Genomic DNA, 21,780 nt, shown 5'->3' with positions numbered 1-21,780 from the left:
GGCATCAGTTTAACTTATTCCCTGTAAACCAGAGCCCAATGATGATAATTAACCAACATGTTAGTGGCATCAGTTTAACTTATTCCCTATAAACCAGAGCCCAATGATGATAATTAACCAACATGTTAGAGGCATCAGTTTAACTTAATCCCTATAAACCAGAGCCCAATGATGATAATTAACCAACATGTTAGTGGCATCAGTTTAACTTATTCCCTGTAAACCAGAGGCTCAATGATGATAATTAACCAACATGTTAGAGGCATCAGTTTAACTTATTCCCTGTAAACCAGAGCCCAATGATGATAATTAACCAACATGTTAGTGGCATCAGTTTAACTTATTCCCTGTAAACCAGAAGCCCAATGATGATAATTAACCAACATGTTAGTGGCATCAGTTTGACTTAATCCCTATAAACCAGAGGCTCAATGATGATAATTAACCAACATGTTAGTGGCATCAGTTTAACTTAATCCCTATCAACCAGAGCCCAATGATGATAATTAACCAACATGTTAGTGGCATCAGTTTAACTTATTCCCTATAAACCAGAGGCCCATGATTGGAATTAACCAACATGTTAGTGGCATCAGTTTAACTTAATCCCTATAAACCAGAGGCCCATGATGATAATTAACCAACATGTAAGTGGCATAAGTTTAACTTAATCCCTATCAACCAGAGGCCCAATGATGATAATTAACCAACATGTTAGGGGCATCAGTTTAACTTATTCCCTGTAAACCAGAGCCCAATGATGATAATTAACTAACATGTTAGTGGCATCAGTTTAACTTATTCCCTATAAACCAGAGGCCCATGATGGGAATTAACCAACATGTTAGCGGCATCAGTTTGACTAAATCCCTATAAACCAGAGGCCCATGATGATAATTAACCAACATGTTAGTGGCATCAGTTTAACTTATTCCCTGTAAACCAGAGCCCAATGATGATAATTAACCAACAAGTTAGTGGCATCAGTTTAACTTATTCCCTATAAACCAGAGGCCCATGATGGGAATTAACCAACATGTTAGTGGCATCAGTTTAACTTATTCCCTATAAACCAGAGGCCCATGATGGGAATTAACCAACATGTTAGTGGCATCAGTTTAACTTATTCCCTGTAAACCAGAGCCCAATGATGATAATTAACCAACATGTTAGTGGCATCAGTTTAACTTATTCCCTATAAACCAGAGCCCAATGATGATAATTAACCAACATGTTAGAGGCATCAGTTTAACTTATTCCCTGTAAACCAGAGCCCAATGATGATAATTAACCAACATGTTAGTGGCATTAGTTTAACTTATTCCCTATAAACCAGAGGCCCAATGATGATAATTAACCAACATGTTAGTGGCATCAGTTTGACTTAATCCCTATAAACCAGAGCCCAATGATGATAATTAACCAACATGTTAGAGGCATCAGTTTAACTTATTCCCTGTAAACCAGAGCCCAATGATGATAATTAACTAACATGTTAGTGGCATCAGTTTAACTTAATCCTTATAAACCAGAGGCCCATGATGATAATTAACCAACATGTTAGTAGCATCAGTTTAACTTAATCCTTATAAACCAGAGCCCAATGATGATAATTAACCAACATGTAAGTGGCATCAGTTTAACTTAATCCTTATAAACCAGAAGCCCATGATGATAATTAACTAACATGTTAGTGGCATCAGTTTGACTAAATCCCTATAAACCAGAGGCCTATGATGATAATTAACCAACACGTAAGTGGCATCAGTTTAACTTAATCCCTGTAAACCAGAGGTCCATGATAATTAACTAACATGTTAGTTGCATCAGTTTGCCTTTATCCCTATAAACCAGAGGCCCATGATGGTAATTAACGAACATGTTAGTGGCATCAGTTTAACTTAATCCCTATAAAACAGAGGTCCTTGTAAACCAAATGTCCATGATAATACTTACGTGTAAGTGGCCTGAGTTTCAGTAAGTCCGTATAGATTATGGACGTTGTATGATATAGATAAGTTCTGTTGTGATGTGGCACAAATTGTAGAAAATCTCAGGCTTCCTCCTGCAACATCTGTCAAAATAAATAATTTTTATAGTGAACAAGAGGCTCTCAAAAGCATGTGATGTATGTGCACCTTTAACTATGAACACTTTCTATGGAATTCTTGAACCGTTAATATATCCTTATCTGAGACATATGAAGGATGATTTAAGGATTTCTTAGGACAGCTGTTAATTGATCCTTACCTGGGACATATAGAGGATCTTCTATGGATTTCTTAGGACAACTGTTAATTGATTCTTACCTGGGACATATGGAGGATCTTCTATGGATTTCTTATGACAATTATTAATAGATCCTTACCTGGGACATATGGAGGATCTTCTATGGAATTCTCAGGACAACTGTTAATATATCCTTACCTGGAACATATATGGGATTTTCTATGGAATTCTAAGGACAAATGGTAATAGATCGTTACCTGGAACATATGGAGGATCTTTTATGGCATTCTAAGGACAACTGTTAATATATCCTTACCTGAGACATATGGAGGATCTTTTATCGAATTCTTAGGACAACTGTTTATAGATCCTTACCTGAAACATATGGAGGATCTTCTATGGAATTCTTAGGACAACGGTTAATATATCCTTACCTGGAACATATATGGGATTTTTTACGGAATTCTTAGGACAACTGTTAATGTATTGTAACAACTGGACAAATATAACATTTAATATTTATTTACAACCTGGAATTTACTATGCCAACAGAAGAAATAAGTCAACTACAGATGAATGAAAACTTTATTGGATGATGGCCTGCAACAGAAATATTATTGACTTTATGAACATTTATTTGAATTGGACATACTGTTATATTTGCAACTTTTTAACTTTATGCATTTTGTTTTGCAAGTGCCCCTTCCACTTGTTTACCAAACTCGTTTTCCTGTATAACATATTTTTCATAGATTGTAAGGTGTCTGGCACGAATAAGCATATACCTGAGATTATATTTCAACCCATGATAAGTCCTGAAAGTGTCTCAGTAAGGAAATATTTAAGTTTTACTATCGGTCCAAAGCATTTTTTGTTGTTTCTCCGTGAAGAGCCATTTTACAGGTCATGTGACCGCAGTAGGAAATATTTTTGTCGTTGTCATTATATATCTAAAATCTCTTAAGTATTCTATAAGAGTAACAAATAAGTCATCCCATTAATAGTTTTATTAAGGTTCCATTATTTATATCTGTTAAAGATTAGTTTCTTAGGGATTACATTGTAACCAGTTTACTGCTGGAATTTAGTATCAGTACTCCCGGCGTCTGCTAGTCCTACGCACGGCTTGAAATTGGAAACAAGTCTAGTAACGAAGTTTTAGGCTTCTTTTGCTAAATTTAAATAAAGGAAAAGTTAGGACTTTGGCCCATTTGTATTATAATTAAAGAACAGGCAATTTACTGTCCATTTTACGTGTGATTTTCAAATGTGCAGGTTTTCCTGTCAAGCCCCTATTTTATCGGACATTTTCCTGTCAGTCCTGATAGGGTTCTCATTGGCCCTCAGGGATCCCTGGCTAGATCCCTTATTTTTGATTGGCTTTCAGGGATCTCAAAAGTATATAAATAAGGTTCCACTCAGTGAAATGGCGGATAACTTGTTAGCTCAAGCCTAACTAGTAGCTTAACTTGCAACTCGAAAGTTTATCTTTACCAGACCCAGCCCAACAGAAAAGCCAAGCAGGTTAATATGCTTTAATAATATAGGGTTATTGCATGAATATTGGGGAATATTGTCCCGAGTAGAATTCTATATTGCACGAGCTTGCGAGTGCAATATATGTTCTACGAGGGACAATATTCCCCAATATTCATGCAATAACCCTTTTATTGTATAGCAATATAATATTTGACAGTAAAAATTGGTTTAAACTAAGATTTAAACGTTGATGACGTCATGAATTTTGAAAATTTATTGCACTAGTGCAATATTAGAATTTATTGCACGCTAACTTTTGGTTACGTTCTGTATATTATATTGCTATACAATAATATAAGATGAAGTATTTTTAAGGAAATGTAAATATAAAGGCAGTTATCCCCCACCACACTGAGTGACCTAAATGACCCGAAAAACTGATTACTGATTAAGCGTCTGCATGTCTGCATTTGTCTGTGTACTATATACCATGAACATGTAATAATAAATATAATATACGTTCGAACCTAGTAGTTTATGGACTGAGAAATATGAGTGCATTGCCTGGCATCCATTCGTCTTTAGAGGTAGAAGACGGAAAAACCCCAAGATGCAGAATATTCCTGACGAGAGCCCCAAAACTTGTCAACAGACCCTTCCACAATTACTCGGCCTGTGGCGGCGGTTTGTTACACTGGTGTCAGAAGTGGGATGTCAATTCTTCCAGACATCCCGTGATCGTACCCATAGCCAATTCGGGATTATTTTAGCTTCGACGTGTGGTGGAATATGTAAATAATAAATTTGTAAATAACGTTTCCAGTTACTGTTTTTATCGTATTTTGCGTTGTTCCGTTACCGTTGTATTTATGAATTAAAATTTAGATGAACGTTTAAACGACAGTATTTTAACCCTGTATGTAATCAGTTTTATAAAACAAACACAAAATAATGTTTGTTATCTTTTTAATAAAGCAGCAGCAGAAATGTCAGACTTTGAATGTGATGATAATGAGACGCCCCAATTATTAAAACCTCGAGATGAATCTCCCGACCGAGAAATCATGTTCAGACGGAACATAGGGCCGAGTGGCAGCGGTACCGCCGGGGACGACGACGAAGCGGGTCAAGGTGACGTACCGATCAGAGACGAATACCGAGGCGTAGGCGAGAATTTTTACCGTAAAGAATACCAACTTGGACCAAACCAGAGAGATTTACCAGACAGAAACCAAAATCTCCGTGGCAACAATCCAGATTTTGACAACCAGATACCGACAGGATTTCCAAGAGGAAATACAAGTGGAACTACCATTAAACCAGAGCCCTACAATGGAAAGGACAGTTGGGAAGAATATATTTCTCACTTTGAAAACTGTGCAGACCTTGGAAGATGGAAAGAATCTGAAAAAGTTCTTTTGCTTGCTGCTAGCCTACGGGGACCAGCTAGGACGTTCTATATAAGCCTTACCAGTACTGAGAAAAAATCCTACTGTTTATTAGTCAGAACCCTTGAGCAGAGATTTGGAAATGCCAGACATCAGAATAGATGGCTTTCAAGATTTGAAACAAGAACCAGACAACCTCAAGAGCCCATTGCAAATTTTGGAGATGACTTACGCCAAATGGCCCAAAAAGCATACAGTAACCTAGACACAAGAGCCCAAGAAGTCCTTGCCCTTAACCAATTGTATAAAAATATTTCCCTTGAAATGAAGTGTCGTTGCATAGATAAAGATTGTCGTTCAGTTACTGAAGCAGTAGACTTAATAGAGAGATATGAGGTTCTCTTGGGGGATCCTAATGATAGAAAAAGGGGGAATATAAGACAAGTTTCAGATACTAAGACCTACTTAAACACCCAAGATACTGACATACCAGTCCAAAGCAAAGAAAATGAATCAATCCTACAGCAACTTATTAACAGAATAGATAGACTAGAACATGGTTCAAATAGTAACCAGACCACTCAAAGAGGCCCAAGAACTTGTTTTACCTGTAACTCTCCTGACCACTTTTACAGGAATTGCCCTTTGTACAAGAGACCAGCAGGACCAAATCAAGCTTCCCCACCACACTCAAATTGGTCGAAAAACAGTCCTAATTACCAAGGACAAAGTGGAAATAACCAACAGAACCAGGGAAACGGTTACCCGTCAGCTCACCAGACCGGAGCCAGACGGAGTTAGAAGGGTCTGACATGGATATAGAGAGTAATGCTGAATTTAATGACAGAGTAATACAAGTAGGAAAACATTTAGACCAATGGGACAATGGATTGTATACCAATGGTACAATTTCTGGATACAAGCTAGATTTTCTGATAGATACTGGTTCTACAGTATCTCTTATATCAAACCAAGTTCATAAAGATATTTTCCGGTCCAGTCCAGATGTAAATCAGGAATACCTATCAAATGGTATCCAAACCAATAGTTTTAATTACCCCAATATTGAAAGTCCACAGGATGAATACAGTCTTCAGAACGTAAATGGGACCAATTTAACTACATATGGAATGGTAACTCTTGAGTTTTCCTTAAGAAGTGCCATCTTTTGTCACCAATTTATTGTATGTGATATCACACCTGATGCCATTTTAGGACAAGATTTCCTACTTAAGCATGTGAAAAAGATTGACTACAGATCTCATATACTCCAAACAGAAAATTTAGATATTAAATGTTGGGTGGGGGGAGAATTTAGAATGACCTGTCGTGTGTTAGCCAAAGATACTGTTGTTGTACCATCAAACTCTAGTATGACCTTACCTGTTAATGTACCAAACAAGGAGCATGTTACTAGCATAGCTATAATAGAACCCTGCAATCTTTTATACGAAGAAAAAAATATCTCTGTAGTTAGTGGTATAATAAATTCTGATGACGAATACCCGTTCGTCCAAGTGGTTAATTACAGTGACTCAGATGTTAAGCTTTATCCTAACACCATGCTTGGTACTTGTGAATCTGTAGCAGCCTTCCCGGAGTTAAGACAAGACAGATGTGCAGGCGTCAACATTATTCCAAGCAGGCCAGTAGAAACTGATGAAAACGGGGTACCAGAGCACCTCCAAGACCTTTTGACAAGAAGTTGCACACATTTGACGCCCAAAGAAAAGATGACCCTTGCAGAACTCCTGAATAAATTCCAAGATGTATTCTCAAGGTCCCCAGAAGACATCGGAAGAACTAATAAAATCAAACACAGCATTGATACTGGAGATGCTCGTCCAGTTAGAGTACCACCCAGGAGACTACCAATTGGTAAGAGAGAAATAGAAAGGACAGAAGTTTCAAAAATGTTAGAACGTGGCATTATTGAGCCTTCAAACAGCCCCTGGAGTGCACCTTTAGTCTTAATAACCAAACCAGATCTAACTACCAGAGTATGTGTGGACTTCAGATCGTTAAACCAGCTGTCCAGAGTCGATTCGTACCCCGTTGGGCGAGTAGATGACTGTTTAGAGGCTTTATCTAACTCTAAATTGTATAATTTAATGGACTTAAATTCAGGATTTTGGCAAGTGGAGCTTTTGGAATCTGACAGAGAGAAAACAGCTTTTTCCACCAGTCAGGGCCTGTACCAATTCACTGTAATGCCATTTGGATTGTGTAACAGCCCAAGTACCTTTCAGCGTTTAATGGAAGATGTCCTCAGGGGTCTACAATGGAGGGAATGTTTAGTTTATATGGACGACATCATAGTACCTGGATCAACATTTGAAGAATGTGCCAAGCGACTGGAACATGTTTTTGAACGCCTTTTAGAAGCTAATCTAAAACTCAAACCCTCAAAATGTAGTTTTTTCCAAACGAAAGCAAAATTTCTAGGTCACATTGTTTCAGAAGAAGGTATAAGCACTGATCCAGGAAAAGTAGAATCTGTTAAAAACTGGCCAGTTCCCAAAACTATCAAGCAAGTTCGCAGTTTCCTAGGCCTGGCCTCGTATTACAGACGATTTGTGGAAGGATTTGCCAAAATAGCCCGCCCATTAAACAAATTATGTGAAAAAGGGGTAAAATTGACCTGGACCGACGAGTGTAATGACTCATTTCAGACCCTGAAAGTGGCACTTACAACGTCACCCATTCTTGCTTATCCTGTACCGGGCCAAACTTTTATTTTGGATACGGATGCCAGTCAACAAGCTGTTGGTGCTGTACTTTCACAAGAACAGGAAGGAAAGGAGCATGTGATAGCTTACATGAGTAAAGCTTTATCAAGGCCTGAACAATCTTACTGTGTAACTAGAAAAGAACTCCTAGCAGTTGTAGCAGCTTTAAAACATTTTCATTCCTATCTATACGGTCAAAATGTACTTTTAAGAACAGACAATGCTGCAGTCAGTTGGATGAAAAATTTAAAGAAACCTACAGGTCAGACTGCAAGATGGCTCCAGGAGCTAGGTACCTATGATCTGAACGTCATTCACCGCCCTGGCCTGAAACATACCAATGCAGATGCCCTATCCAGAGTGCCCTGTACGTCCTGTCTAAACCAACAGACACAGAATGATGTGCAAAATATTGAAGAAGACAGCAAAGAGACAGCAATTCCCCAATGCACCCCACTTAATCAAATCAGAGCTGTAACCAGATCCAGACAGGTTATTCCAAGTGCAGGATTAACGAAAATTAAAGACCTAGTGATAGATGGTTGGGACCAAATCTCACTAAGAAAATCACAATTAGATGACCATGAGATATCTGAAATTCTAATGAGAATAGAAGACAAAAAGCGCCCAGAGTGGAATGAAATCTCCAATCAATCTGCAGTTATAAAAACCTTATGGAGACAATGGGATCGACTGGAAATACACCAAGGTCTTCTTTACAGGAAATGGATCGAAAATGAGACAGAAGAATTTCTGCAACTAATCGTACCAACATCAAAAAGACAGGAAGCTATCAGATATTTCCATGATATCCCAACAGGAGGTCACTTAGGCATAGATAAAACCTTAGATAGAATGCAGAAAACTTTTTATTGGCCCTAAATGAAAAACACCATTGTCGAATACATAAAACGATGTGACAGTTGTGCCGCCCAAAAGCAACTACAGGCAAGAAAGGCCCCTATGGGAAAATTCCTCACTGGTGAACCTATGGAGCGAGTCGCCATGGATATACTTGGTCCTCTCCCAATGTCTAAAAACAACAATAGATTTGTACTAGTTCTATCAGATCTGTTCACTAAGTGGACAGAAGCATATCCTCTACCAGACCAAGAAGCAAAAACAGTGGCCCAGGCCCTAACCAATGAATTTATAAGCAGATTTGGAACACCTCTCCAACTATACTCAGACCAAGGTCGGAATTTCGAGTCAACACTTTTAAAAGAAGTATGCAACCTGCTACAAATAGAAAAAACGAGAGCGACCAGTATGAGGCCACAAGCAAATGGCTCTGTTGAAAGATTTAATCGCACATTAGTATCCATGGTTAAAATGTATTGCCAAGACAATCAAGACTGTTGGGATGAGTTTATACCCCAGTTACTGATGGCATACCGGTCATCAAAACATGCAAGCACCGGTGTAACACCAAATAAAATGATGTTAGGAAGGGAGATAACTCTTCCAGTCCAAGCCTTTATCCCAGAACCAGAAATAGAAAATGAAAACAAGGTTAAACCCCATGAATATGTAGAATTACTCCAAAGTTCCCTTATCAAAGCCCATGCCCATGCAAGAAAACACCTTAAAGGAAGTCAGGAATATCAGAAAAAATATTATGACCAAAGTGCCAAGAAGAGAGAATTAATTGCAGGACAACCAGTATGGCTACATGACCCAACCAGGAAACCAGGCGTTTGTTCAAAATTGTTGCCTAAATGGAAAGGACCCTTCATAGTTTTGAAGAAAATTGATGATCTTATATATATGGTGAAAAAGTCACCACGGCAACCAGCAAAAGTTTACCACATAGACCGGCTAATACCATACAAGGGCAGAAACCCACCAACCTGGTACAAGGATAAAGTAGAAAAAATAATGAGAAATAAAAGTTGTAGTGATTGGCAGAAGATTTGACACATATGTATATACTGTTTATTGTTAATTTTGTATTATGAAGAGAGACAGGAGGAGTTATACTGGTGACGATGCGCACTTACCAGTAAATGTTTTTGTTATAGATCCTGTGACGTCTAGACTCATTGGATACTTGAAGATAATCCTTTATTTTTAGAGTGGAATTATGGGATTGGCCATCCTAGGAATTCCGCTAAATATTTTATGTTAAATTTTTGTACTCCTGAAGGTAGGAGATAGATGAAGAAGAGAAGTCCTGTACAGTCAGCGAAGAGACTGCTGATGATGTATATAATCAGTTTACCGTGCATATATGTAAAGATAGCCATATTGTAATCCTTGTACCAGTGTTGAAATGTGACAAAAGAAATAAAGTTATTTCACTTGTAATTGAATTAGTTTTGTGTGTATAAAAGGCCTGTCCTGTCCAAGCCTCCCTTGTAGCCAGGTACTCAGTGTGGATATACTTCCAGTATCCTTTACGATAGTAATACCTTAGTGTAGGAATATTTAGATGTATAATATACACCTGTATCATTTACCATACAGCCAGTTCCCAATGAGAAGTAGCTGAAGGGCTATATTATATTAAACAAAACCAAAACCAGATGCTAAGCCATCATATTACCAGGATTCCAGTTGTTCCAGCCATATAATTTCCATGAGTTATGTTATAATGAATATTCCAGAAAAAAAATATACAGTTAAGGGGAGAAAATTGAAAAGAAAATATTACTTAACCGCTTTCAAACCAGCCACAGAAATTACTAAGGGAGACCAGTTCCAAAATAACAAACCATGATTGCTTACCTAAAGAAATATACCCAGAACTACATGTAGCCATAAGAGAGACAGAATAGGAAGATATTTATGTATACCTATAACCAAGAAATAGATATCATACTGTTCAATGCTTAAATAAAATACCATGTCACTGTTAACACCCTAACTTACCATCCGGTTCAAATTGATATCTTTCAGAATGAGACCACTGAACTTAGATGAGTGCTGGATTTGTCAACAGCAATTCCCTGACCAGAAGACATTAAAGAGACATCTAGCCAGTAAGGGAACGCATGGAGGCCGACTATCTGTTGTTTGTCTGTGGTGTTTCTCCTATGAGAAGAGGTTCTCCAGGATCAGTGACCTGAAGTGCCACCTGGACGAGAAACACCCAGATATAGCACCAAAATTAGAAAAAACTTTCATGTCTGAGGCCAATGGATACTGGTTTAGCGTTTTTCCTGAGGACTATAGGAGAATTGTCACCAAAGTCACCCCAAAGGGAAGTCCTTCTGCAGTCCAGGCAAGGAGCCATGTCACCAGTTGGTTGGGGAAGTGCAAGTCCATACGCAGATTAAGACAGAGCTGGGTGGAGGATTGGGCAAACCATCCCAGAGATACAGATGTGGTTGGAACACCTAGACAGGGGATCAGGGAACCATCTGTGGAGTCAGCAGTGAGTGAGTGGGAGCAAGACGTGCCCACCATCACCTTGGAAGAGGACGCACCAATGGAGGAGTATGACCCCCTGTTGCCATCAGTGCTCACACTCCACAGCATTCAGATGAACACAGATGGACCCCTGATTGCCCTCTTCACCCTAACAGTTAAGGAGATGATCTGGTACAGGGTCGAGATTGACCAAGTGATAAGAATGGTGGAGAAGTTTAAGGCAGCATTAGAGAGGAAAGCCAATACCATCAGGCCAACTGACATTTCCACAATGTCCCATAGCGGATCACCAGTTTACGGGGAGGAATTTTATCACAAACAACAGATGTGTGCTGACACCCTTAACATCTCTCCTGCCTTAATAACCAGGATAGAAAGACGACCAGACATCTTCTCCTCAGTCTCCAAGACCAAACCCATCGTGGCTCCAACCAAATCTCCACTTGCTCCAACCAACCAGTCTCCATCTGCAACATCATCTGCACCCAAGTCTTCACCATCTATACCCAAGCCTCCATCATCCGCACCCAAGCCTCCATCATCTGTACCCAAGCCTCCATCATCAGCATCCAAGCCTCCATCATCAGTACCGAAGCCTCCATCATCTGTACCCAAGTCTCCATCACCTGCATCCAAGCCTCCAACATCTACATCCAAACCTCCATCTTCGTTAATAACCAGCCTTCCAGTGGTCCAACCCCCTTCAAGTTCAACAGATTTGACCATCACAGAGGAAACCCCTATCCAGAAGAAAGCCAGGGAGATATTAACCCTGGGATCCATGCCAGCCATACCACCGGCCAGAAGGGACTGGAAGACCAAATCTATAAAGATACCAACGGGCACCACATTCTTGCAGTGGCCTCCAAGGGAGTGGGAAACCCTCACACCTGACAGCAAGCTGTTGGCCTGGGAATTCGCCGCTTCCCAGCTGGAGTATCACTCCTCTGGGAAATTTCCAAAACTGGATAGAGTTGATTTATTGGACAAGTACAACTTCTTGGCCCTTCCTGGCACAAAAGAACAAAAGATCAAAGGCAAGGAAAACCTAGTTAGGAAATGTAGGTACTACAACTATGAAATCCTTAGGACCACCATCAACAAAGACAACCCGGACTTCAAAATAATCGTTAACCAGTTATATACAACAAGGGATTTGAGGGACACTTCAACCGACAAAATAATTGATCTGTGCAACCAAAGCAAAATACCGTTGCGTTTATTGTGAATTAACATACCATGTACTAACTTTACCATATAAAGCAGATAGAATTTTAATCACAGTGGAAGTAATATGTCTTTTAGCGTTCTAAATAATGTCTCATACATTAACTATAATATTTCTAAAATTCAGGAGAATTTCCGTTTCTAAGGAGGGGATAGTGTAACAACTGGACAAATATAACATTTAATATTTATTTACAACCTGGAATTTACTATGCCAACAGAAGAAATAAGTCAACTACAGATGAATGAAAACTTTATTGGATGATGGCCTGCAACAGAAATATTATTGACTTTATGAACATTTATTTGAATTGGACATACTGTTATATTTGCAACTTTTTAACTTTATGCATTTTGTTTGGCAAGTGCCCCTTCCACTTGTTTACCAAACTCGTTTTCCTGTATAACATATTTTTCATAGATTGTAAGGTGTCTGGCACGAATAAGCATATACCTGAGATTATATTTCAACCCATGATAAGTCCTGAAAGTGTCTCAGTAAGGAAATATTTAAGTTTTACTATCGGTCCTAAGCATTTTTTGTTGTTTCTCCGTGAAGAGCCATTTTACAGGTCATGTGACCGCAGTAGGAAATATTTTTGTCGTTGTCATTATATATCTAAAATCTCTTAAGTATTCTATAAGAGTAACAAATAAGTCATCCCATTAATAGTTTTATTAAGGTTCCATTATTTATATCTGTTAAAGATTAGTTTCTTAGGGATTACATTGTAACCAGTTTACTGCTGGAATTTAGTATCAGTACTCCCGGCGTCTGCTAGTCCTACGCACGGCTTGAAATTGGAAACAAGTCTAGTAACGAAGTTTTAGGCTTCTTTTGCTAAATTTAAATAAAGGAAAAGTTAGGACTTTGGCCCATTTGTATTATAATTAAAGAACAGGCAATTTACTGTCCATTTTACGTGTGATTTTCAAATGTGCAGGTTTTCCTGTCAAGCCCCTATTTTATCGGACATTTTCCTGTCAGTCCTGATAGGGTTCTCATTGGCCCTCAGGGATCCCTGGCTAGATCCCTTATTTTTGATTGGCTTTCAGGGATCTCAAAAGTATATAAATAAGGTTCCACTCAGTGAAATGGCGGATAACTTGTTAGCTCAAGCCTAACTAGTAGCTTAACTTGCAACTCGAAAGTTTATCTTTACCAGACCCAGCCCAACAGAAAAGCCAAGCAGGTTAATATGCTTTAATAATATAAGATGAAGTATTTTTAAGGAAATGTAAATATAAAGGCAGTTATCCCCCACCACACTGAGTGACCTAAATGACCCGAAAAACTGATTACTGATTAAGCGTCTGCATGTCTGCATTTGTCTGTGTACTATATACCATGAACATGTAATAATAAATATAATATACGTTCGAACCTAGTAGTTTATGGACTGAGAAATATGAGTGCATTGCCTGGCATCCATTCGTCTTTAGAGGTAGAAGACGGAAAAACCCCAAGATGCAGAATATTCCTGATGAGAGCCCCAAAACTTGTCAACAGACCCTTCCACAATTACTCGGCCTGTGGCGGCGGTTTGTTACAGTATCCTTACCTGTGACATATGGAGGATCTTCTATGGAATTCTTAGGACAACGGTTAATATATCCTTACCTGGAACATATATGGGATTTTTTACGGAATTCTTAGGACAATTGTTAATAGATCCTTACCTGGGACATATTGAAAATCTTCTATGGAATTCTAAGGACAGCTGTTAATATATCCTTACCTGGGACATATGGGGGATCTTCTATGGAATTCTTAGGACAACTTTTTATAGATACTTACCTGGAACATATGGAGGATCTTCTATGGAATTCTTAGAACAATTGTTAATAGATCCTAACCTGGAACATATGGAGGATCTTCTATGGAATTCTTAGAACAACTGTTAATAGATCCTTAGCTTGGACATATGAAGGATCTTCTATGGAATTCTAAGGACCACTGTTAATAAAACTTTACCTGGGACATATGGAGGATCCTCTATGGAATTCTAAGGACAACTGTTAATAGATCCTTACCTGGAACATATGGAGGATCTTCTATAGATTTTTTAGGAAATGTTAATAGATCCTTACCTGGGACATATGGAGGATCTTCTATGGAATTCTTAGGACAGCTGTTAATTGATCCTAACCTGGAACATATGGAGGATCTTCTATGGAATTCTTAGAACAACTGTTAATAGATCCTTAGCTTGGACATATGGAGGATCTTCTATGGAATTCTAAGGACCACTGTTAATAAAACTTTACCTGGGACATATGGAGGATCCTCTATGGAATTCTTAGAACAACTGTTCATAGATCCTTACCTGGAACATATGGAGGATCTTCTATGGAATTCTAAGGACAACTGTTAATAGATCCTTACCTGGGACATATGGGGGATCTTATATGGAATTCTAAGGACAACTGTTAATAGATCCTTACCTGGGACATATGGAGGATCTTCCATGTAATTCTAAGGACAACTGTTAATAGATCCTTACCTGGGACATATGGAGGATCTTCTATGGAATTATTAGGATCTTCTATGGAATTCTTATGACAACTGTTTATAGATCCTTACCTTGGACATATGGAGGATCTTGTATGGAATTCTAAGTACATGTACAACTGCAGGGTTTTCGCTGGCGGTCGCCATTTTTGCAATTTGCGAAAAAATAATAATTGTGGCGATTAAAATTCATCATTGGCGAAGAATTTGGCGAAAGAAATATATTTTACGATTTATTTTCAGCCATCTTGTTTATTTACATTTTTTGGGTTTCTCGGATTTTATCGGATCAAACAATATACTCGGAATATACTTTGAACTCGTTTAGATTTTGACAGATAATCAATTATCAGCTGATTGCATTTTGTGATATCGACAACAAAGGACTAATTAATAAAGGTGTTGATTGTATTGTTTAACAAAATGATATGGTTAAATGGCGTCCGCCACATGTCACAAACTGATCATTTATTAACTACTTTGCAACACATGTGTTCGAAGCATACTTTTGACGTCCCTCCTTCATTTAATGATAGTCCAGAAACAAAAACTGTTGTTATGACGAAAAAAAAATTAAAAGCAAAAAAAATCGCCCGATTTAAAACTTTATCCTTTGACTTTGATATAGATAATTGATTTTAATGAGTACTTTAAAGTCTTTTGTGTGACACGACATGTTTGAAGCATGTTTCTGCGTCTCAACTTTTTCATTTACGATGGTCTAGACTAAAAGAAAACTGTCGTTATGAAGAAATCTTTGCAAAAGATTGGGAACAACCCCTCGAAAGGGAGTATCACTTCAATGTATACCTACACCTTCAATGAGGGATAAATTCCAAGTGATAAATAGTAAATGTTAAGTGTTTATTCATTACAACGTAGACTCTAAGATAAGATTGAGAGAATAATCATAGACAACGATGGGGCAAACTCATCTTATTTAGGGGGGGAATAAATGAAAAATATATAATGTTACTTGGCGAAAACATTAAAAAGTGGCGAAAAAATATATTGTTTTGGCGAAAGAGGTGGCAAAAAAAATAATTGACCCAGGGGAAACCCTGCAACTGTTAATTGATCCTTACCTGGGACATATGGAGGATCTTCTATGGAATTCTTAGGACAACTGTTAATAGATCCTTACCTGAGACATATGGAGGATCTTCTGTGGAATTCTTAGGACAACTGTTAATGGATCCTTACCTGGAACATATGGAGGATCTTCTATGGAATTCTAAGTACATGTACATTTGTTAATAGATACTAACCTGGGACATATGGAGGATCTTCTATGGAATTCTTAGGAAAAATGTTTATAGATCCTTACCTTGAACATATGGAGGATCTTCTATGGAATTCTAAGTACATGTACATTTGTTAATAGATACTAACCTGGGACATATGGAGGATCTTCTATGGAATTCTTAGGAAAAATGTTTATAGATCCTTACCTGGAACATATGGAGGATCTTCTATGGAATTCTAAGTACATGTACATTTGTTAATAGATACTAACCTGGGACATATGGAGGATCTTCTATGGAATTCTTAGGAAAAATGTTTATAGATCCTTACCTGGAACATATGGAGGATCTTCTATGGAATTCTAAGTACATGTACATTTGTTAATAGATACTAACCTGGGACATATGGAGGATCTTCTATGGAATTCTTAGGAAAAATGTTTATAGATCCTTACCTGGAACATATGGAGGATCTTCTATGGAATTCTTAGGAAAAATGTTTATAGATCCTTACCTGAGACATATGGAGGATCTACTATGGAATTCTTAGGACAACTGTTAATATATCCTTACCTGGGACATATGGAGAATCTTCTATGGAATTCTAAGTACATGTACAACTGTTAATAGATCCTTATCTGGAACATATTGAGGATCTTCTATGGAATTCTTAGGACAACTGTTAATAGATCCTTACCTTGGACATATGGAGGATCTTCTATGGAGTTCTAAGTACATATACATCTGTTAATAGATACTAACCTGGGACATATGGAGGATCTTCTATGGAATTCTTAGGACAACTGTTAATAGATCCTGCTACAAAATTTGATATCTCATTCATGTCCTGAAATATTCCATATGGTTAAGTAGATAAACTAATATCAAAGAAAATACTCAAAATTTAATAAAAAAATGCCTTTTATATTCATTTATATGAAGAAAGAAAAAAATTCATTATGAGAAGAAGAAAAAACGGCTCTCAAGAGCTGGTGTTGGGTGTTGCTCACATGTATTTACTGTTGTTCTTGAAATCATGTAAAATAAGGTATAAATCATAATTAATACTGTTAGATACTATAATAATATTTAAAATAATAACCAAAAACTGCAAAAATTTCCTTATCAGAACCTATTTGAGGACAGCAACCCAACAACTTGTTGTCTGAAAATTTCAGGGCAGATGATCTCAACCTGATAAACATTTTTACCCCATGTCAGATTTGCTCTAAAAGCCTTAGTTTCAGAGATAAAGCAAAAATGTTTTATTATTAGCCATGTCAGCCATCCTTGTAGGCAGGTTGGATCATCAGACACATTTTTATTAAACTAGAAAATTTAATGATGATTGTGGCCAAGTTTGGTTAAATTTGGCACTGTAGTTTCAGAGGATAAGATTATTTTAAAAGTTAATGACAAGGGATGACGACAACAACTGAAGCCAGGTGATGAGAAAAGATCACTTTGCCCTATTGGCCAGGTGAGCTTAAAAAATTACATTTAAATATTGGTTAAGTTATTTCAAAATTATATTGGGACAGCTTTAGTTTCAATACTAGTTTATTGTTCCACTTGTAGGTATTATCCTTTTGACTTTTCATTAATATGTCTTTTGCTTAATATTAAAGATCATATCAATAGTTAGCAGTATACTACTGTTGCCTTTATTTATACATAATGTTATCAAATATTTATGAAATCACTGAAGAGATATAAAGCTGTTGGTGCACAATCATATGAAATACTGTAAATTCAGCAATTATTGCATGCATTTATTATTGTGGTTTTGTCATTTTAGACTAAAAAGCAATTTTAATTTTTGCGATTATGAAAAAAATCCTGTTTAATTCATATAAAAAATTTCAAAATGCAAGTTTAAATTATTGCGATTATAACCATGTCACATTTTTTGTATCAACAAAAACATTGCAATAGTTTCTGCATTTACAGTATACATTATGAATTTTTTTGAGGTATTTCTTTAAAATATAACAGCACGATATAGATTTCTTTTTATCTTATAATATAAGTTAACGAGGTGGAAAACTGACATTAAATGATTGAGCCCTAAGAGGTATACATAACAACAAGAAAGGGGATGGCGTCTTTCTTCTCCAAGGGTATCACCAGTCCAATAGTCAGCACTTCTAAGTTGACATAAATTATCATTACACATCAATAATTAAAAATTAAATGTTAACAAAACTTTGACTATTTTTGAAATACTAAGGATTTCTACTCCAGGAAAAGATTACCTTAGTTTGTTGACCATTATGGAATATGCTTTTCACAGATGATAGAAGATATGTTCCTTATGTTGTAACCACATTGCTGTCCCCTTTTCAGAATTTTAACCTAGCGAATTAGACTTGTTACTGGTTTTGTACTAACATGAGCAACACGACTAGTGCCACCTGTGGAGCAAGATCTTATTACCCTTTAGGAGCACCTGAGATTATCCCTAGTATTTGGTGATGTTCGTATTGCTTAGTCTTTAGTTTTCCATGTTGTGTTTTGTGAACAATTATTTGTCTCTTGATATTTGTTTCTTTGTTAGCCATGGCATTGTCAGTTTATTTTTGACTTATATAAGTTAGAATGTCTCCCTGGTATCTTTCGCCTCTCTTTTAGCTGTATTTAACCAAATATTTTGGAATTTTGTGTCCTCAATGCTCTTCAACTTTATACTTTATAAGGACTCTTTATCTTTTTTGATTTGAGTGCCACTGATGAGTCTTTTGTAGACAAAACATGTGTGTTGTGTACAGAGTTTTACTCCTAGTATCTATTTACTTTTTTCACATATAAATGTCACCTGAAATCATTTCACATATAAATGTCATGTGACATCATTACTTACATACAAATGTCATGTGACATCATTACTTACAATCCACATGCCATCAAACTGTACTTTGTCATGGAAACTCTTTACAAGCTGTGTCCAGTAATCAAAGGATCTGTTGTTTGTGAAGTCTGGGAATACTACATCACCTGGCCATACCTGTAATAATGTAATGATTTAATTACTTGAAGTCTGGGAATACTACATTACCTGACCATACGTGTAAAAATGTAATGATATAATTACTTGAAGTCTGGGAATACTATATTACCTGGCCATACCTGTAATAATGTAATGATAATTACTTGAAGTCTGGGAATACTACATTACCTGGCCATACCTGTAATAATGTAATGATATAATTACTTGAAGTCTGAAAAGACTACATTACCTGACCATACCTGTAATAATGTAATGCTATAATTACTTAAAGTCTGGGAAGACTACATTACCTGGCCATACCTGTAATAATGTAATGCTATAATTACTTAAAGTCTGGGAAGACTACATTACCTGGCCATACCTGTAACAATGTAATGATATAATTACTTTAGGTCTGGGAAGACTACATAACCTGGCCATACCTGTAATAATGTAATGATATAATTACTTGAAGTCTGAAAAGACTACATTACCTGACCATACCTGTAATAATGTAATGCTATAATTACTTAAAGTCTGAAAAGACTACATTACCTGACCATACCTGTAATAATGTAATGCTATAATTACTTAAGTTAAAGTCTGGGAAGACTACATTACCTGGCCATACCTGTAACAATGTAATGATATAATTACTCTAGGTCTGGGAAGACTACATATTTACTTTTCTAAGGGGCAGACAACAAATAGGAACAGACAGATATAAATATACCCAACCCCCTCTTCCTTTACAGCAGGATATAAATCTTTCAAGATTCAAATATTCTTTTCAATATAAACAATCTTACCATAGATATTTGGATGCAATTTCCTATTTTTCACCTTTTTCAAAGGTTAAGTTTAACTTTCAAACCAACTCTGTTTTAACCTTAAGTGATAAGAATTATTAAATTTCAGAATGCATAATACCCGGTTAAAACAGAAAACTTCAATAGAAAATACCTCTGCAGACTGACATAGAACAAACAAGTTATAAACAAATCTTTAAAAAAAAACAAGCCATGCATCTAGCAACAGAAAAACAGTCTTGATTTTATTTTTACTGGTCAAGGACTAGTTACTGTTATAAATCCTGACTTTTAAAATATGATTTTTTAACAGGCCATTGTTTAAACACACAAAGGGTTACCAAAAGTTAAGTATAGCACCATAGACTGTGACTTTACAATTCCGACTTAATCTGGCCATTAATGATCATTGATGTATTTTGCTTTTGAGTAGCAAGAATAGAAGAAGGTACTTCAACTTAACAAAACACAGTTCTAACCATCTTAAAGGTCTAGTTCCTGATGGAATTGTAAACTTCATGTCAATTGAAATCAACAACAAGAGATGTATATACTCTTTTTGGTAATTTATAACTCTTTTAAAATTTAAGATTATAAATTGCTTTGAGGACGTCAAACAAGGTGATGATACCATGTCCCCAAACACATGTGTATCTTCCCAAGACACTTTCAATTACCAAATAAATAATCCAGCATTTCTCTATCTCAGGGGCATATGATACAGTTACACCAGGGGAGGTAATAACATTGCTATTCAAAACAAGTACATGAATCCATCTTTTTATTAAATGGTATTTAGCTCGATTGTATATGACAAAATCACTGAGGATTTATTTCAGTTAGAAAAATAGTCAGCAAAAATACACTTTTTTGACAGGATATGCCCCTTTAAGGAGTTTTGTTTAAATTACATATCAACAATCATCATGGTTTATTCATGGATTATCAGCCTGATATATTGAATTTATAGACATGCTGACCGCTAGATATTTTATTGTTTTTTGTATGGTTGGATTGCTGTATTATTGAAAAATCACATACATCTCCTTTCATTTAAAAATCAAACAAAGGATGGGAACTAGGTATACATGGTCTAAAAAGGGTTTGACATTCATTAAAACAAAATTAAAACATTGATAACAAGAATGTGTCCAAAGTACACGGATTCCCCACTCGCACTATTCTTTTCCATGTTCCATGGACTGTGAAATTGGGTAATAATCTAATTTGGCATTAAAATTAGAAAGATTATACTATAGGGAACATCTATAATACTAAAATTACGAGGTCCAATTTGTCAGCCGTCATCGGGTAAAAACGACACATCAAAGAATTCAACTCTATATATAACTAATATAGGACAATGGTGTAGATTAAAAATTACACCACTCCAGACCCTTTTGTTTTCCACATAATTAATATTGTCAATAATTAACAAGTTCCGGGTCGAATCCGATACCGATACCAATAGTATATTCACCTGTTAGCTATTACCTTATCTGTACGTTCCGCATTTGACAGGCGCACCACCAAACGGTGTATTTAGGATTTTGCTATATACACGGGTCATAATCAAAGGGCTGACACTACTTAATTCAAGCATTGTCAAATTGTTCCCTATTGTTGCTTTATTCAGCAATCAGCAAGACTTTCTAAGGTAACTAATATAGGACAATGCTGTTGATTAAAAAATACCCCATTCCTGGATAACCCGGACCTTTTGTTTTCCAAATGATTAGTATTTCCAATAATTGATAAGTTCCAGGTCGACGGGTTCAAACAGAAAGATTTGAAAGCAGAGAAAA

At 36.6% G+C, this 21,780-nt stretch overlaps 1 protein-coding gene across 6 annotated transcripts in view; it reads right to left on the bottom strand.

The window, feature by feature from the left end:
- The window catches only part of LOC143046401 (lysosomal alpha-glucosidase-like), an 80,270-nt gene that overhangs the window by 23,669 nt on the left and 34,821 nt on the right, over positions 1-21,780 (bottom strand). For all 6 annotated transcript variants that reach the window (XM_076219551.1, XM_076219550.1, XM_076219548.1 and 3 more), the window contains 3 exons: positions 19,071-19,184; positions 16,943-17,027; positions 1,957-2,074 (listed from right to left, as the gene is read on the bottom strand). In XM_076219551.1, coding sequence (XP_076075666.1) covers positions 1,957-2,074; positions 16,943-17,027; positions 19,071-19,184 — 317 coding nt within the window. The remainder of the gene's footprint in view (positions 1-1,956; positions 2,075-16,942; positions 17,028-19,070; positions 19,185-21,780) is intronic.

Source organism: Mytilus galloprovincialis, chromosome 9 (assembly GCF_965363235.1).
Source record: "Mytilus galloprovincialis chromosome 9, xbMytGall1.hap1.1, whole genome shotgun sequence".
Lineage (NCBI taxonomy): Eukaryota > Metazoa > Mollusca > Bivalvia > Mytilida > Mytilidae > Mytilus > Mytilus galloprovincialis.
The sequence above is the reverse complement of the archived record's forward strand: the minus strand, read 5'-3'. Positions and strand labels throughout refer to the sequence as shown.